The following is a 19,048-nucleotide window of genomic DNA, read 5'->3' as shown; positions in this document are numbered from 1 at the left end:
GGCCCGTGAGCCATGGCCGCTGAGCCTGCGCGTCCGGAGCCTGTGCCCCGCACGGGAGAGGCCACAGCGGTGAGAGGCCCGCGTATCGCAAAAAAAAAAAAAAAAAAAAAAAACTTCAGTTCCTCAGTTACACTAGCCACATTTCAAGTGCTCAACAGCTAAATGTGGCTAATGGCCACCATATTGGAAAGCACAGGTATAGAACATTTCCACGACTGGAGAAAGTTCTATTGGACAAGACTGGTCAAGGGCAACGGTTCTCAAACTCCCTTGCATTAGGGAATCATCAGGGAAACTTAAAAAAAAAAATACTGATGCTGAGTTCCACCTTCAGAGATTCTGGTTTAATTGGTATGAAGTATCGTCCGGGAACAGACATTTTTAAAAGCTTCTAACATGCAGCAGCTTTAGAACCTCTGGTTGAGGAAGTTTATCCTATGGTTTCTGGTATCATCTGTCCCTGGGGATATAAGTCCCCTGGTCTGAGAAGTATGAAACTAGAGAAAACTGATATTAGATTTCTGACTTTGGGGTTCTCATTTGGAAGATAAATTTATATTTCACATGAAGAAATGCAAAAGGAAACAAAAGTTGCTTCTTGGTATTACGACACTGAAACTCACATGGTGCAGTTGATAGGCACGTCATCTTCATGGGTCATATTTGTGAGGACTCGGAAGAGTTGCATAAGAATTACAGGCAGAAACTGTATCATGACTTGGATCTCCATGGCATGCAAACACTAAAATAAGTCATTATTAGTTATGAAAATAAACCAAAATATGATATAACTTGCAAAGGTGAAACAACAAAAAATTAAGTAATGAAAACTACATTCACTAGAATATAAGCTCACTTTAAACACGAGCTTCAGGGGATAGGGGACTTTGTCAGTTACTTTAGCCACATCTCTAGTTTGGCACTCAGATTCTGTTAGTTCATTTAATATTAAATGCTCTATTGAAGATAAGTACAACTGGGATCAACAGGTTTTGGAATAAAGACAACAGACTCTTGGTAAACCAACACTCAATCAGGGCGAGGAGCAGGCATGTTTGGAGGTAATGGAGACGGGCCTACCAGCCCCCAAGTTCGTGTGTTTTACAGGGGCAAGTGGGCCATTACTTTGTGGCGAGAAGTTACGTGGGATTCAATAAAGTGTGTTTCTATATATAATTGGCTTTACACTAGCACCATCCACAAGCTGAGGCAGTTCTGCCTTCTAACATCTCACATTTCTTCAAAGTGCTAACACTCATCTCTACTGATTAGTATCTTGACATCAAAAAGAAGAAATATGTCCGTGTATACATAGAAATGATACAAGCAGCTAAATATGTAAAATGTCTTCCTTCTTACTTCCCTTCTCTCTGCATTCATTTATTCACTCATTCATTCACTCAATCATTTAGTCAACTGGCCAACCAAAAAAACCTCACTGAGCACCTTCTACACCAATTCAATATTTAGTGCCCTGGGAAATATAGACACAGGTAAAACAAGTCTCTGTACTAAGGAACTCAGCATTTACCTTTCATAGCTTCCCTTACTCTTGCTCTATGTTGCCATCCTTACTCTCAGCATCCCTTTTCAGGCTTTTCTCATCTATATTTGAATCATCTCAACAGTGACCTCTGAGATTTCCGGGCAGCCTCTCTTCAATCGGATGCATAAGGCAAGAAACTGAGCTCAGGGAACCCATGGTCTATCCTTCAGGTTTTCCCTTCCTTTTGCCCTCTCTCTTCTATCCTTACAGCCATCGCCCTTTTTCAGAACTCTAACCTATAACCAAAATAGTCTAATAATTTTCTAGTAGGTCTATGTACACTTCCTCCTCACTCCCAATATGTCTCTCATTTCCAAAACTTAATCCTCCTCAAATAGGGGTTACATCAGGCCACCTTGTGCCACCAACAAGAATCTTTTGATGCTTCTCCATGACCTAGGGCAGTGGTTCTCAACCAGAGACCATGTGCCACAACCCAACCCCAATGTCCGGAGACGTTTTTGAGCTGTCACAATTGGTGGGGGTGCTACTGACATCTAGTGGATAGGCCAGAGATGCTTCTAAACACCCTCCAGTGAACAGGACAGCCCTTTACAACAAAGACTTATCCTGCCCCAAATGTCAATAGTGCCAAGTTTGAGAAACTCTGACCCAGGTATTAAGTCTAAGTTACTTAAGACCCAGCTTACACTCTTAACCTTAACACTCATCATTCTTCACGAGGCCACACTGGTGTCTCGACTGCTCCTTGAATATATCAATGCACTGCTACCTTTGTTCACACTTTGTAGCCAAATCCTCACCACCCTTCCCAGTCAAGTTCAAACCCCCAGTTCAGTGAAGCCATTCATTCACTCATTCAACAAAGGCATACTGAATGAACTTTCAATTGCCAAGCACATCAAAAAAACATGGTTCCTACCATCAAGAAGTTCACAGACTGTGTGGGGAAAACACATGGAACTAAATCACTGCGATACAAACACTAAACAGTAAAACAGTGGTATATACAAGGCGTACAGAGGAAGAAGCAGCCGAGTCGGCCAGTGAGGAGGGAATGTCATATGAGGCTTCAGAAAGGAGGAAGGTTCAAGGATCGTTAAGTAGGATCACATCAAGTAGAAAAGAGAGACGGACCTTCCATGCAGAAGTCATCTCCCTGCACCAGTACTGTTCCTCTGGAATTTATTCTCCACACAGCAGCCAGAGGGTTCTTTTGGAAAGGCAAATTCCACAATGTCATTTCCCTCTGTTACAAACAAAACCAACCACCACGAACAAAAGGTTGTGAAGGGCTCCCCGTCCTACATGTACCCTGCCTATCACTCCCCACTCATCTGAGGCCATCCTCCTGCTTTGCTGCTCAATGTGCTCTAGCTACGTTGTCTTTGCTTTTCTTCTTTCCACACATCCCACTGCAAAGTGTTTACACCTGCTGCAATATTCTGTCATCCTTTTACACAGCTTTATCACCTATGGCTGTCTTCCTCCCATCAGCTTCTTTTCAGCTTGAAATGGTGTCATCTCCTAGACAGGCCTTCCCTGACAAGTCCATCGTGACTGCACTCCTGGTCATGCTAGAGCCCATTAACCTGTTCTATTTTCTTCACAGCACTCATCCCTATGTAATGTGACTGACTTATTTATAATCTCTCTACCCCAACTAGAGTAGGTATGTTGTCTAACTCTTTCCCATTACAGTCCCAGCATCCAGTACAATATGTGACCCATAGTAGGTGCTCAATAAATATTTGAGGGATGACTGAATAAATGAATAAAATAAGGAACCAAAGGGATAAAGATGGGAACCCTCTAGTCTCAGTGGTTCCTCGGTTTTGTGAACTCTTAGCATTTATACCCTGTATCACGCATTTGACATTTAACTACATATTGCTTTGGACTATCACTTGTACTACTGACTTATATTGTCATTTGACTTAAGTGGATCTTGTCTCTCTGACTGGTTGTAAGATCCCTATAGACAATGAGCCTAAGTTATTCTTCTCTGCAAGCCCCACAGCATCTAGGAAAATACTGAACACATAATAAGGGCTCAACATGTAGATGGTTAAATGAAGTGATGAAACACTGTCATTTACAAGGACAACAGGTAGCAAGGTTTGATAGAAAGAAAACAGGACTAGGAGTCAAGAGACACATCAAGAGACAGGCTTGGCTCAGCTCTGCTAGTAACCAGAATGACCACAGGCAAATCACTCTCCTCGGGCCTCAGTTTCCTCATCTGTAAAACAAAATCGCTAAAGATCCCTTTCAGCGCTAACATTCCATACAGGAGCTCTTTCTATAATCACATGGCATTTCATTCACTGCCACTAGAGGGCAAGCATAGGTCACATAAATATTAGAAATTCCACACCCTTAAAAACGCAAATATGAGTACTTTCTTTTTCCTCCATTCTAAGAATACCAGTATAGGAAAACAGTGTTCTGTTCAATTCTGTTAAAACTTTTACAAAGCTTCCCCACTGGAAGAAAAAGCCAATGATCTCAACAGACAATGCACTCATACGTAGAGCGGGAGTTCGAGACATTCCCCAAGAAAAGGATTTGAAGTTAGATGACTACTATACTTCTTAATGATAATTAAGAATCGTAGCCACCATGTATCGGCTACCTCCCTGACTCTACCCTTCCAACAATATATTTTCGGTATGGTAGGCAGAATGATACTTTAAAACCAAAGTCACATCATATTAGGAGGCCTGACCTGACCAGCAACCCAGCCACCTTTCCAACGTGAGGGCCTATCATTCTGTGTGCCAGACACACTGGACCTCCGGCTGTTCCTTGAGCACACCAAGCAAGCTCCTCAGGGCCTCTGCCCTTGCTATTCCCAGCTCTCCCCCAGAATTCCACATAGCTGGCACCCTCCTTTCCTTTAGGTCTCTGTCAAACATCACTTTACTGGAGAGCTCTTCTCTGACACTTTATCTAAAAGAGGGACTCCTTATCACTCCTACTCTCCTGCACTATGTTTTGGTTTTCTTTATAGCGCTTATTACCACCTGACATGACATACACAGTCGGCCCTCCGTATCCACACGTTCCGCATCTGTGGATACGGAGAGCTGACTGCAAGGGACTTGAGCATCTTTGGACTTTGGTATCTATGGAGGGTCCTGGAACCAATCCCCCGAGGATACAGAGGGACGTGTGTGTGTGTGTGTGTGTGTGTGTGTGTGTGTGTGTGTGTGTGTGTGTGTGTGTGTGTGTGTGTGTGTGCGCGTGCGCGCGCGCGCGCGCGCGTATGCATTTATGTGTTTATTGTCCATCTGTCTCCACAACAAAGTAAGCTCCTTGAAAACAGGGATATTGTTTGTTTTTTTCATTTATCCTCCCAATGTTTAGAATGAAGCCTGGCCCGTAGGATGCACTCAAGAAAAAAGTGTGGAATGAATGAATACTATAGAGCAGATGCCTTATCTCACTGCGGCCTGTAACCACCCTACAAGTGGGTAGTTCTGTTTTGTTTTTTAACATCTTTATTGGAGCATAATTGCTTTACAATGGTGTGTTAAGTTTCTGCTGTATAACAAAGGGAATCAGCTATACATATACATCTATCCCCATATCTCCTCCCTCTTGCGTCTCCCTCCCACCCTCCCTATCCCACCCCTCTAGGTGGTCACAAAGCACCGAGCTGATCTACCTTTGCTATGCGGCTGCTTCCCACTAGCTAGCTATTTTACATTTGGTAGTGTGTATATGTCCATGCCACTCTCTCACTTCGTCCCAGCTTACCCTTCCCCCTCCCCGTGTCCTCAGGTCCATTCTCTAGTAGGTCTGCGTCTTTATTCCCGTCTTGCCCCTAGGTTCTTCATGACCATTTTTTCTTTTTCTTTTTTTTAGATTCCATAAATATGTCTTAGCATACGGTATTTGTTTTTCTCTTTCTGACTTATTTCACTCTGTATGACAGTCTCTAGGTCCATCCACCTCACTACAAATAACACAATTTCATTTCTTTTATGGCTGAGTAATATTCCACTGTATATATGTGCCACATCTTCTTTATCCATTCATCTGTCGATGGACACTTAGGTTGCTTCCATGTCCTGGCTATTGTAAATAGAGCTGCAATGAACATTGTGGTCCATGACTCTTTTTGAATTATGGTTTTCTCAGGGCATTTGCCCAGTAGTGGGACTGCTGGGTTGTATGGTAGTTCTATTTTTAGTTGTTTGAGGAACCTCCATACTGTTCTCCATAGTGGCTGTATCAATTCACATTCCCACCAACAGTGCGAGAGGGTTCCCTTTTCTCCACATCCTCTCCAGCATTTATTGTTTGTAGAGTTTTTGATGATGGCCATTCTGACTGGTGTGAGGTGATACCTCATTGTAGTTTTGATTTGCATTTCTCTCATGACTACAAGTAGGTTTTTATCTTTATGTGAGAGAAGTAGAAACAAAGGCTTGGAGAAGTTAAGTAAGTTGGTCAAGGTCAATCGCAGAGCTAATAAGTGACAGACCTGGGACACAAATTCAGTTTGTGATTCCAGAACCCATATGTGTATTACCTCATGTCATAGTACCTCTCTGAAAGAAATGAACCTTTTCATTTCCTGAGAATATCATTCACTATTAACATATGCCTAAAGGGAAATCCTGTAGAGGCTTCATTTAAAATAAAAATGCCTCAGACTGGCCATGGCTGATCTACTGAAAAGAAAAGTCACTGTTAGCTGGGTTCCATGACGTGTGCCCTGTCCCACCCCATTAGGGAATAAATGGAGTCTTGGATTCTCAATACATTTGATAAAATATGGCGTTACTTATGACTCCCTCCTATGCAACATGCAGAAACTAGGTTCTCTTTTTTTAGCTGACCCTTCTGATAATCTTTCACCGATGAACACAGGAATCATTTCACATTTCATTCCAAGCAAAAGTGACTCCATTTCTCCTGGCCCTTTCCCCCAAGCTTTCTCCACCTTTACCTGGCCATCGGCAAGATGAGAAAAGGCCCGGAAAAATCAATTTATGGAACTGAAATAAACATTTTCATGAGATTTTCAAAAATACGTCAACGAATTCTGGCTAAAACATTTTCTTCCTAATGTAGCAATTCTGCGGTCTGCTTCTAAACAGCCCCTTGATGGAAAAGCACATAATAGAAAGTGTTCTCTTGAGGATACACGGCCAAAGGTATTTTTAAAGGGTTCGTTTGATTTTTTTTCCCCCACGTCAAAAAATGTGGCAACCGAACGACATGAAAAACAAACCTTTCACAGAAAGCTACTGTTCGTTTACCTTTAAATATTTAATGAGCTCCCCTGGAACTTCTTTTGAGCCTGACTGAATCAGCTGGCAATGATGGAAGAATTTGTGCACATGTAGATCCTGAAAAAGAGATGGACACAGCCATGTGAAATTTGATTCATTTCTTTTTATTTTTTAACATCTTTATTGGAGTATAATTGCTCTACAATGGTGTGTTAGTTTCTGCTGTACAACAAAGTGAATCAGCTGTACGTATACATACATCCCCATATCTCCTCCCTCTTGCGTCTCCCTCCCTCCCACCTGCAAAGCACAGGCTCCGCCCCCGCACCACACCCCACCACCCCGGAACCTTGGAAACCTGTTTCCCTGGGTCTTCTAATGGCCAGACTCAGCACCTGCAGCTACCAACATGCATGTTCCTAAATGAGTCCCACAGTCCTCTCGGCCATCACACAAAGCCGCAAAACCAGGCACATTCAGCATGTACCTAAGCACACCGGGTAGGTCACCATTTATGCCCAAGTAGTCACACATTTGTTTAATCTCTTTTTTGGCTAGCGTGGCCTCCGAAGTTGGGCTGCTTCTATATTTTAATGAAACGAGCAGGAAGAGAGGTCTGAATTGACGGGTGAAGAAAACGTAGCAGCAGAGAGTCACCAGAACAAGTCCCAGGCATTCAGTGCCCAATGTACCCTGGCCCTGCACCGGTCAGCGTCCAGCTGTCCTGTATGGAATCTACAGATATTGAATTTGTGGACGGCATGGACTGTATCAGGAACCAGAGTCATGAAATTCGGATTTTGACCTGCTTCCTCTAATTATTACCTGTGTGACCTCGGGTAAATCATCTAACCCGAGCGAGCCTCGGTTTCTTTTCCTCTAAAACGATGAAGTGGGCAGGGGGAATTGAGAGGGACCTTGTAGGCCACACCAAAGAGCGTGGACTTCACCTTCTCCATCCGTGTTTTTTCAAACTGTGCTTGAGGCATCTCACAGATACTTGATCCTAATTTCATGGATGCCGAGGCTAAGAGCAAACGGTAGTAGCCAGCCATGATCCACTGACTGCAAATTTCTGTGTTCAACTCTAGTCTAACCATGAGAGAAATGTCAGACAAATCCCAACACAGGGGCATCCTACAAAATACCAGTAGTCCTGAAAACTGACAAGGTGACCAAAAACAATGAAAGTCTCGGAACTTGTCACCGCCAAGAAGAGCCTAAGGAGATATGACAACTAAATGTAACACGCTATGCTGGATAGAATCCTGAAACAGAAAAGGGGCATTAATAGGTAAAAGGATTTGGTAATTTGAGAAGAATTTTTAACTTTGAGCTATTATTAAGAATGATGTTACTACTAATGAGAAAGTCTTTCAGGCCACAACTTCTCTAAGGCTGTAGAATCGAATATAGTCTATTTTAATCCAGAAATATAGTCAAGTATTAAAACTGACAAAATTCAGGTGATGCAACTTACTTGAGTATAAATGGTAGACTCCAAGTGACTTTTAATCTTCAACAAAGGCTTTGCACCATCTACCCACTTAATATCCACATTAGACTGCTGTGAAGAGAAAATACACACATGAGTTTCTGTACCATAGCAATGGATAGATGAGCAACATATAACGCCTTTATGCATTTCAACATTTTCTTTCAGAAACAAATGTGATCGTTTTGCACATAGGGAATTATTGGAGAAAATAACATGCCTTTAGAATAAATGTATCCTAAACCATTTTGAATTTCCGATCCTTTGCAGGCTGATACTTTTCCAAATGACAATAAAAATTACTAAATAAATGAATTCTTTTCATGACGCACAAAATCGAAGTCCCATTTTAAAAATCGTTATCAGAATCAACAGACGTGAGGTTACTTTGTCAACCTATTATACAAGCTTCTCAACACTCATTTTCTATACTTATCTTCATCGTGGACCAGCACCGGCCCTCAAACCACACTCTGAGTAGCCATCAACCAGACCAAACTATCGACTATGCCAACGATATTCTACTTTTTAAACATTTCATCATTTCATCATCATTTCATCATATTCTACTTTTTAAACCAAACTATCGACTATGCCAACGATATTCTACTTTTTAAACATTTCATCATATACATATAACTGAATCACTTTGCTGGACAGCAGAAATTAACACGATGCTGTAAATCAACTGTACTTCAATACAGTTTTTTAAAAAGAGGGGGGAAAAAACACTTCATCATGATTACTTCAACAAATACAGATATTTTCCTACCCTTCTTGATTCGGCATCATTCAGATTCAGGTAACCTGGGGGAAGATTAGCGGAAACTGGCAGCTGCTGCTCAAATGTGATGATTCTACCATCCTTCAGCAAAGGTACCCAGGCAAAGCCAACTGCCAAGACAATAAACAACCATGAGAAACGAAATCGCAAATGCACTTAGCTACACCAATGTCTGCTCACTGGGGAGCAGGGCAGGTCTGTATGTGGGAGTCCAGGTGTTGGGCATCCGAGTACTGGGGAAGGAACAATGAGTTTGCATCGCTTCCTAATCCTAGCCTGACCACTAACAGGTTATTCATGCTACCTCCTTGACTATAATGATGGAAACAACAACACACAGCTCTTCTATCAGAGTGATTGAGAGACCAAAGTGAGCTAATATACCAAAACACTTGAAAACTTTTAAAGTGCATCAATTTCATCATCTTGGCACAGTGGGGGAGAATTTTTGGTAGACTTATGTTTTAAACGATTCAGATGTCTCTCGTCCATCCTTACAGAGTCTCATATCTGAGACAACAATCACCATTGTTGCTTCCAGCAACCCTAGGGCAGCAAGGGACTGCAGAAAATTAAGGTCACAAGTCAACGTTACGTTCCATACTTATACAAGGCAGTATCTATCTGGGCAGTTTTCCTGATTACAGAAGGAAGAGCGGTAGTAGGAGAATGCAGCCAGGGCACAGTGCTTACAACTGCAATCCACTGAGAGATTTTCCTCCCAGTCTCTACATTTCTTAACAGTTCTACCCCAAAGAGCCTCTTGGCTTCCTATTAGAAAACTCATCATGTTCTAGCTAAAAAAGCCAGAGCCATCTGTGTTGCTCAAGTCAAGCGATGTCAGTATTTCCATTATAGAGATTACTCTGGGCTTCAAGTGTTTATATAACTCAGCTATAAAAAAGCTTGCTCTGGACTGAGCTCTGGCATATGAGAGAGGGTGTTGGCTGGAGAGTACTTTTGAAAGCCATTGCTTTCTGATGTTTTGAAATACTTTGCGTGAGTGCGTGTGTGTGTGTGTGTGTGTGTGTGCACGCGTGCGTGTGTTTACACTGTGAGCACAGAAGTCAACACAAATCTGGTTAGAATGTTTTCATTTGCGTGTTTAATTTGGCAAATGCTTTAATTCTTAAAGAGATTAATATGTTGCTTTCTCTAAGCAGACTGAAAGGCTCTCTCAGATGCTGAAACATGCCTGAAGGGCATCTGACTAGTACAACTTCAGAAATGCTCTACCCAGAGATCTTCTTTTAGAAAAAGCAGAGGAAAGTAACATGAGCAGAAAAACCATGCAAAAGGACTCTGTCAAAGTAGTTAAACTGAAAATTAGACACATGACAAAAGGTTTCCAGTCCAGAAAGTAGGAAAAGGAAAATATAGTTCTTCTTCTTAGGCAACATTTTTTTTTCCTTATAGAAATTCTTACTGAGATATAATAAAGATGCCATACAATTCATCTACTGAATATTTAAAGTATATAATTCAATGGTTCTTAGTATATTCACAGAGCTGTGCACCTATTGCCACTATCTAATTCCAGAACTTTTTCATCACCCCAAAAAGGAACTCCATATCCCCTTAGAAGTCACACCCTACTTCCCCTTCTTCCAGTCCCGGCCAACCACTGATCTCCTTTCTGTCTCTGTGGAATTGCTTAGGCAACATTTTGCACTGTGAATCCATCAGGGCGTGGCCAAGGGTGTCTTGCAGTCAAAACTCATCTAGCACACTTGGAAGCTATCAAGGTACAATGTCAAGCGCAAGCCATCTGGCTCAAAGATGTGAAGCCACTTAAAGGATGGACAGTTAAAAGTGATGAGTGGTGGGGAGGGAGGGATAAATTAGGAGTTTGGGATTAACAGATACACACTACTCTACATAAAATAAACAACTAGGACCTACTGTATAGCACAGGGAACTAACTATATTCAATATCTTGTAATAACCTATAATGGAAAAGAATCTGAAAAAGAATATATATATATATATAGGTGTATATACTGAATCACTTTGCTGTACACCTGAAACATTGTAAATCAACTATACTTCAAATAATTTTTTAATATACTTTTTAAAGAAGTGATGAGTGGCACATAGAACCACCATCTCACACTCCACTAAGCATCCTGCCCAATCTGTCTAGGATTTGGATAAGGAAATAGTCATTTGTTGCTCAGGAGGTGCACTGTTATAGGTTCTTATCATTCTGCCAGATTTCTTCTCAAACTGCAAGGTCCCTACCCTGAATGAACTGCAATTTCTATGGGGATCTAGAAGAGGACCACCCTATCCACAAAGGGAACTTCCTAATATTCAGTCCTGCTGTGGGCCGGGCATCACTCAGATGTCTCACTAGCACCTCAAACTCAACATCAGTCAAAACCTACCATCCCTACCCACAATTCTGCTACCTGGCAATACCTTCTTTCCAGTTTCGAAACTTTAGTGCTAACTTTGAATTACCTCTCTAGTAGCCAATCACTTGCCAGGTTCAGTATATTCCTCTGCAATTCTCTTTTCCTCCACCCCACCCCCCCCACGTTACAGCCATAGTGCGGCTCCCTTTCTCTCCTGGACTTCAGAAATAGCCCCCTAACTGGTGTTTCCTCCTTCCTTCCTTCTTCCTGCTCCAACTCACCTCACCCATTATATTGCTGCCTGATTAGATTTCCTGCAAAACAGCTCTTACTGGTGTTTACAACCCTCCAGTATTTCCTTATTGGTAACAGAATAAAATCAAACCCACAACTTGGCATTCAGGGCTTTCCACCATCTGATGCTTCCTTTCCAACCTGGCGTCCTATGATTCCCTCCCCAGTACCCTGTGCTTTGATCCTGTTGAATTACTTGTGGTTCCCTGTCCAGACCCCTCAATACTCTGCCTCTGTACCAGCTGTTCCTTCATCCTGGAATCCTCTACCTTCCTATCATCACCGCATTATCAAACTCTACCCTGCCCTTTAAGGCCTCACCCAAACACCATGTCCTCCTGGAACCCTTACCTAATTCCCAGCCACTTGGCTCTCCACCAGCTGAAGTAATAACTCGCTCTTCTCTGACATCACATAGCGCCATTTTCTAGGTAACTACTACTTTCTGTCTTGTGTTATAAATGTCTACATAGGTCTCATTTCCCCTACTAGATCATGTGCTCACTGAAGATGAGATCTATGCTTGGTTCTCCACTGTATTCTCCATAGTACCTCCTATAATATCTTGTACATAATACATACGCAGACATATTTGCTGAGTGAATGAACAAACGAACAAATTTAAGATTGGTCCAGGGACTTCCCTGGTGGTGCAATGGTTAAGAATCCGCCTGCCAGTGCAGGGGACATGGGTTCACTCCCTGGTCCGGGAAGATCCCACATGCCGCGGAGCAACTAAGCCCGTGTGCCACAGCTACTGAGCCTGGGCTCTAGAGCCCGTGCAACGCAACAAGAGAAGCCACCGCAGTGAGAAGCCCGTGCACCGCAACAGAGTAGCCCCCACTCGCCGCAACTAGACGAAGCCTGCAGGCAACGAAGACCCAATGCAGCCAAAAATAAATGATAGGAGCTTCAAGATGGCGGAAGAGTAAGACGTGGAGATCACCTTCCTCCCCACAAATACATAATACATCTACACGTGCAACAACGCCTACAGAAAACCTACTGAACGCTGGCAGAAGACCTCAAACCTCCCAAAAGGCAAGAAACTCGCCATGTACCTGGGTAGGGCAAAAGAAAAAACAAAGACAAAAGAATAGGGACGGGACCTGCAACAGGGGGAGGGAGCTGTGAAGGAGGAAAGGTTTCCACATACTAGGAAGCTCCTTCGCTGGCGGAGACTGCAGGTGGTGGAGGTGGGGAGCTTGGGAGCCGCGGAGGAGAGCGCAGCAACAGGGGTGCGGAGGGAAAAGCGGAGAGATTCCCGCACAGAGGTCGGTGGAGACCTGCACTCACCAGCCCGAGAGGCTTGTCTGCTCACGTGCCCGCGTGGGCGGGGGCTGGGAGCTGAGGCTCGGGCTTCCGGTGGAGCGCCGGGAGAAGACTGGGGTTGGCGGAGTGAACACAGCCTGAGGGGCAGTAGTGCGCCACGGGTGGCCGGGAGGGAGTCCGGGAAAAGGTCTGGAGCTGCCGAAGAGGCAAGAGACTTTTTCTTGCCTCTTTGTTTCCTGCTACGTGAGGAGAGGAGATTCAGAGCGCCGCTTAAAGTAGCTCCAGAGACAGGGGCGAGCCGCAGCTCTCAGCGCGGACCCCAGAGCCGGGCATGAGATGCTAAGGCTGCGACTGCAGCCACCACGAAGCCCGTGTGCGAGCACAGGTCACTCTCCCCACCTCCCCTCCCGGGAGCTTCTGCAGCCCGCCACTGCCAGGGTCCCGGGATTCAGGGACAACTTCCCCGGCAGAACGCACGGCGCGCCTGAGGCTGGTGCAACGTCACGCCGGCCTCTGCCGCCGCAGGCTCCCCCCTCCACCCCCACCCCTCGCACTCTGTGCCCCTCCCTCCCCCCGGCCTCAGTGAACCAGAGCCCCTGAATCAGCGGCTCCTTTAACCCCGTCCTGTCTGGGCGGGAACAGACGCCTCAGGCGACCTACTCGCAGAGGCGGGGCCAAATCCAAAGCTGAACCCCCGGCAGCTGTGCGAACAAAGAAGACAAAGGGAAATCTCTCCCAGGAGTCTCAGGAGCAGCGGATTAAAGCTCCACAATCACTTGATGCACCCTGCATCTGTGGAATACCTGAATAGACAACGAGTCATCCCAAATTGAGGAGGCGGGCTTTGGGAGCAATGATATATATATTTTTTCTCTTTTCGTGACTGTGTATGTGTATGATTCCGTGTGTGATTTTGTCTGTATAGCTTTGCTCTTACCATTTGTCCTAGGGTTCTGTCTCTTTTTTTTGTTTTTTTTAGTATAGTTTTTATCGCTTGCTATCATTGGTGGATTTGTTTTTTGGCTTGGTAACTCTCTTCTTTCTTTTTTTTATTACTTTTTAAAATTTTTTTAATAATTATTTTTTATTTAAAAACTTTTATTTTATCTTCTGCTTTCTTTCTTTTTTTTCTGCCTTTTACTCTGAGCTGTGTGGATGACAGGCTCTTGGTGCTCCAGCCAGGTGTCAGGTCTGTGCCTCTGAGGTGGGAGAGCCAAGTTCAGGACATTGGTCCACAAGAGACCTCCCAGCTCCACATAATATCAAACGGCGAAAACTAACACACCATTGTAAAGCAATTATACCCCAATAAAGATGTTTAAAAAAAATCAAACAGCGAAAATCTCCCAGAGATCTCCATCTCAACACCAGCACCCAGCTCCACTCAATGACCAGCAAGCTACAGTGCTGGACACCCTATGCCAAACAACTAGAAAGACAGGAACACAACCCCATCCATTAGCACAGAGGCTGCCTAAAATTATAATAAGGCCACAGACACCCCAAAACACACCACCAGATGTGGACCTGCCCACGAAAAGACAAGATCCAGCCTCATCCACCAGAACACAGGCACTAGTCCCCTCCACCAGGAAGCCCACACAACCCACTGAACCAACCTTAGCCACTGGGGACAGACACCAAAAACAACGGGAACTATGAACCTGCAGCCTGCAAAAAGGAGACCCCAAACACAGTAAGTTAAGCAAAATGAGAAGACAGAGAAGCACACAGCAGATGAAGGAGCAAGGTAAAAACCCACCAGACCTAACAAATGAAGAGGAAATAGGCAGTCTACCTGAAAAAGAATTCAGAATAATGATAGTAAAGATGACCCAAAATCTTGGAGACAGAAGGGACAAAATACAAGAAACTTTAAACAAGGACCCAGAAGAAGTAAAGAGCAAACAAACAGTGATGAACAACACAATAAATGAAATTAAAAATTCTCTGGAAGGGATCAATAACAGAATAACTGAGGCAGAAGAATGGAGAAGTGACCTGGAAGATAAAATAGTGGAAATAATTACTGCAGAGCAGAATAAAGAAAAAAAATGAAAAGAATTGAGGACAGTCTCAGAAACCATTGGGACAACATTAAACGCACCAACATTCGAATTATAGGGGTCCCAGAAGAAGAACAGAAAATGAAAGGGACGGAGAAAATATTTGAAGAGATTACAGTTGAAAACTTCCCTAATATGGGAAAGCAAATAGTTACTCAAGTCCAGGAAGCACAGAGAGTCCCATACAGGATAAATCCAAGGAGAAACACACCAAGACACATATTAATCAAACTATCAAAAATTAAATACACAGAAAAATATTAAAAGCAGCAAGGGAAAAACAACAAATAACACACAAGGGAATCCCCATAAGGTTAACAGCTGATCTTTCAACAGAAACTCTACAAGCCAGAAGGGAGTGGCAGGACATATTTAAAGTGATGAAGGAGAAAAACCTACAACCAAGATTACTCTACCCAGCAAGGATCTCATTCAGATTTGACAGAGAAATTAAAACCTTTACAGACAAACAAAAGCTAAGAGAATTCAGCACCACCAACCAGCTCTACAACAAATGAGAAGAAACTTCTCTAGGCAGGAAACACAAGAGAAGGAAAAGACCTACAATAACAAACCCAAAACAATTAAGAAAATGGTAATAGGAACATACATATCGATAATTACCTTAAATGTAAATGGACTAAATGCTCCCACCAAAAGACACAGACTGGCTGAATGGATACAAAAACAAGACCCATATATATGCTGTCTACAAGAGACCCACTTCAGACCCAGGGACACATACAGACTGAAAGTGAGGGGATGGAAAAAGATATTCCATGCAAATGGAAATCAAAAGAAAGCTGGAGATTCTCATATCACATAAAATAGACTTTAAAACAAAGAATATTAAAAAGGCAAAGAAGGACACTACATAATGATCAAGGGATCGATCCAAAAAGAAGATATAACAATTGTAGATATTTATGCACTCAACATAGGAGCACCTCGATACACGAGGCAAATACTAACAGCCATAAAAGGGGAAATCGACAGTAACACAACCATAGTAGGGGACTTTAACACCCCACTTTCACCAATGGACAGGTCATCCAAAATGAAAATAAATAAGGAAACACAAGCTTTAAATGATACATTAAACAAGATGGACTTAACTGGTATTTATAGGACATTCCATCCAAAAACAACAGAATACACTTTCTTCTCAAGTGCTCACGGAACATTCTCCAGGATAGATCATATCTTGGGTCACAAATCAAGCCTTGGTAAATTTAAGAAAACTGAAATCGTATCAAGCATCTTTTCCGACCACAACGCTATGAGACTAGATATCAGGAAAAAATCTGTAAAAAATACAAACACATGGAGGCTAAACCATACACTACTTAATTACCAAGAGATCACTGAAGAAATCAAAGAGGAAATCAAAAAATACCTAGAAACAAATGACAATGAAAACACGACAACCCAAAACCTATGGGATGCAGCAAAAGCAGTTCTAAGAGGGAAGTTTAGAGCAATAGAATCCTACATCAAGAAACAAGAAACATCTCATATAAACAACCTAACCTTACACCTAAAGCAATTAGAGAAAGAAGAACAAAAGAATCCCAAAGTTAGCAGAAGGAAAGAAATCATAAAGATCAGATCAGAAATAAATGAAAAAGAAATGAAGGAAACGATAGCAAAGATCAATAAAAATAAAAGCTGGTTCTTTGAGAAGATAAACAAAATTGATAAACCACCAGCCAGACTCATCAGGAAAAAAAGGGAGAAGACTCAAATCAATAGAATTAGAAATGAAAATGGAGAAGTAACAACTGACACTGCAGAAATACACAGGATCATGAGAGATTACTGAAGCAACTATATGCCAATAAAATGGACAACCTGGAAGAAATGGACGAATTCTTAGAAATGCACAACCTTCCAAGACTGAACCAGGAAGAAACAGAAAATATGAACAGACCAATCACAAGCACTAAAACTGAAACTGTGATTAAAAATCTTCCAGCAAACGAAAGCCCAGGATCAGATGGCTTCACAGGCGACATCTATCAAACATTTAGAGAAGAGCTAACACCCATCCTTCTCAAACTCTTCCAAAATAGAGCAGAGGGAGGAACACTCCGAAACTCATTCTACGAGGCCACCATCACCCTGATACCAAAACCAGACAAAGATGTCACAAACAAAGAAAACCACAGGCCAATATCACTGATGAACAAAGATGCAAAAATCCTCAACAAAATACTAGCAAACAGAATCCAACAGCACATTAAAAGGATCATACACCATGATCAAGTGGGGTTTATCCCAGGGATGGAAGGATTCTTCAATATACGCAAATCAATCAATGTGATACACCATATTAACAAACTGAAGAAGAAAAACCATATGATCATCTCAGTAGATGCAGAAAAAGCTTTCGACAAAATTCAACACCCATTTATGATAAAAACCCTCCAGAAAGCAGGCAGAGAGGGAACCTACCTCGACATAATAAAGGCCATATATCACAAACCCACAGCCAACATTGTTCTCAATGGTGAAAAACTGAAATCATTGCCTATAAAATCAGGAACAAGACAAGGTTGTCCACTCTCACCACTATTATTCAACATAGTTCTGGAAGTTTTAGCCACAGCAATCAGAGAAGAAAAAGAAATAAAAGGAATCCAAATCGGAAAAGAAGAAGTAAAGCTGTCACTGTTTGCAGATGACATGGTACTATACACAGAGAATCCTAAACATGCCACCAGAAAACTACTAGAGCTAATCAATGAATTTGGTAAAGTAGCAGGATACAAAATTAATGCACAGAACTCTCTGGCATTCCTATACACTAATGATGAAAAATCTGAAAGAGAAATTAAGAAAACACTCCCATCTACCACTGCAACAAAAAGAATAAAGTATCTAGGAATAAACCTACCTATGGAGACAAAAGACCTGTATGCAGAAAACTGTAAGACACTGATGAAAGAAATTAAAAATGATACAAACAGATGGAGAGATATACCATGTTCCTGGATTGGAAGAATCAACACTGTGAAAATGACTCTACTACCCAAAGCAATCTATAGACTCAGTGCAATCCCTATCAAACTACCACTGGCATTTTTCACAGAACTAGAACCAAAAATTTCACAATTTGTATGGAAACACAAAAGACCCCGAATAGCCAAAGCAATCTTGAGAACGAAAAACGGAGCTGGAGGAATCAGGCTCCCTGACTTGAGACTATACTACAAAGCTACAGTAGTCAAGACAGTATGGTACTGCCACAAAAACAGAAATATAGATCAATGGAACAGGATAGAAAGCCCAGAGATAAACCCACGCACATATGGTCACCTTATCTTTGATAAAGGAGGCAGGAATGTACTGTGGAGAAAAGACAGCCTCTTCAATAAGTGGTGCTGGGAAAACTGGACAGGTACATGTAAAAGAATGAAATTAGAACACTCCCTAACACCATACACTAAAATAAACTCAAAATGGATTAAAGACCTAAATGTAAGGCCAGAAACTATCAAATTCTTAAGAGGAAACCATAGGCAGAACACTCTATGACCTAAATCACAGCAAGATCCTTTTTGACCCACCTCCTAGAGAAATGGAAGTAAAAACAAAAATAAACCAATGGGACCTAATGAAACTTAAAAGCTTTTGCACAGCAAAGGAAACCATAAACACGGCCAAAAGACAACCCTCAGAATGGGAGAAATTATTTGCAAATGAAGCAACTGACAAAGGATTAATCTCCAAAATTTACAAGCAGCTCATGCAGCTCAATATCAAAAAAGCAAACAACCCAATCCAAAAATGGGCAGAAGACCTAAATAGACATTTCTCCAAAGAAGATATACAGATTGCCAACAAACACATGAAAGAATGCTCAACATCATTAATCATTAGAGAAATGCAAATCAAAACTACAATGAGATATCATCTCACCCCGGCCAGAATGGCTATCATCAAAACACCTGCAAACAATAAATGCTGGAGAGGGTGTGGAGAAAAGGGATCCCTCTTGCACTGTTGGTGGGAATGTAAATTGATA

General features: G+C 42.3%; 1 protein-coding gene across 5 annotated transcripts in view; it reads right to left on the bottom strand.

Annotated features, from left to right (window-relative positions):
- DOCK11 (dedicator of cytokinesis 11) overlaps positions 1-19,048 on the bottom strand; it is a 189,445-nt gene that overhangs the window by 84,952 nt on the left and 85,445 nt on the right. For 3 of the 5 annotated variants that reach the window (XM_079910668.1, XM_079910672.1, XM_079910670.1), the window contains exons 21-24: positions 9,021-9,142; positions 8,234-8,320; positions 6,781-6,870; positions 624-742 (exon numbers count right to left, since the gene is read on the bottom strand). In XM_079910668.1, the coding sequence (XP_079766794.1) occupies positions 624-742; positions 6,781-6,870; positions 8,234-8,320; positions 9,021-9,142 (418 nt within the window). The remainder of the gene's footprint in view (positions 1-623; positions 743-6,780; positions 6,871-8,233; positions 8,321-9,020; positions 9,143-19,048) is intronic. The other 2 variants (XM_079910669.1, XM_079910671.1) reach the window with 2 other exon arrangements.

The sequence above is a fragment of the Stenella coeruleoalba genome (genome assembly GCF_951394435.1).
Source record: "Stenella coeruleoalba genome assembly, chromosome: X".
In the NCBI taxonomy this organism is placed as follows: domain Eukaryota; kingdom Metazoa; phylum Chordata; class Mammalia; order Artiodactyla; family Delphinidae; genus Stenella; species Stenella coeruleoalba.
This window is presented reverse-complemented; position numbering and strand designations above follow the sequence as displayed.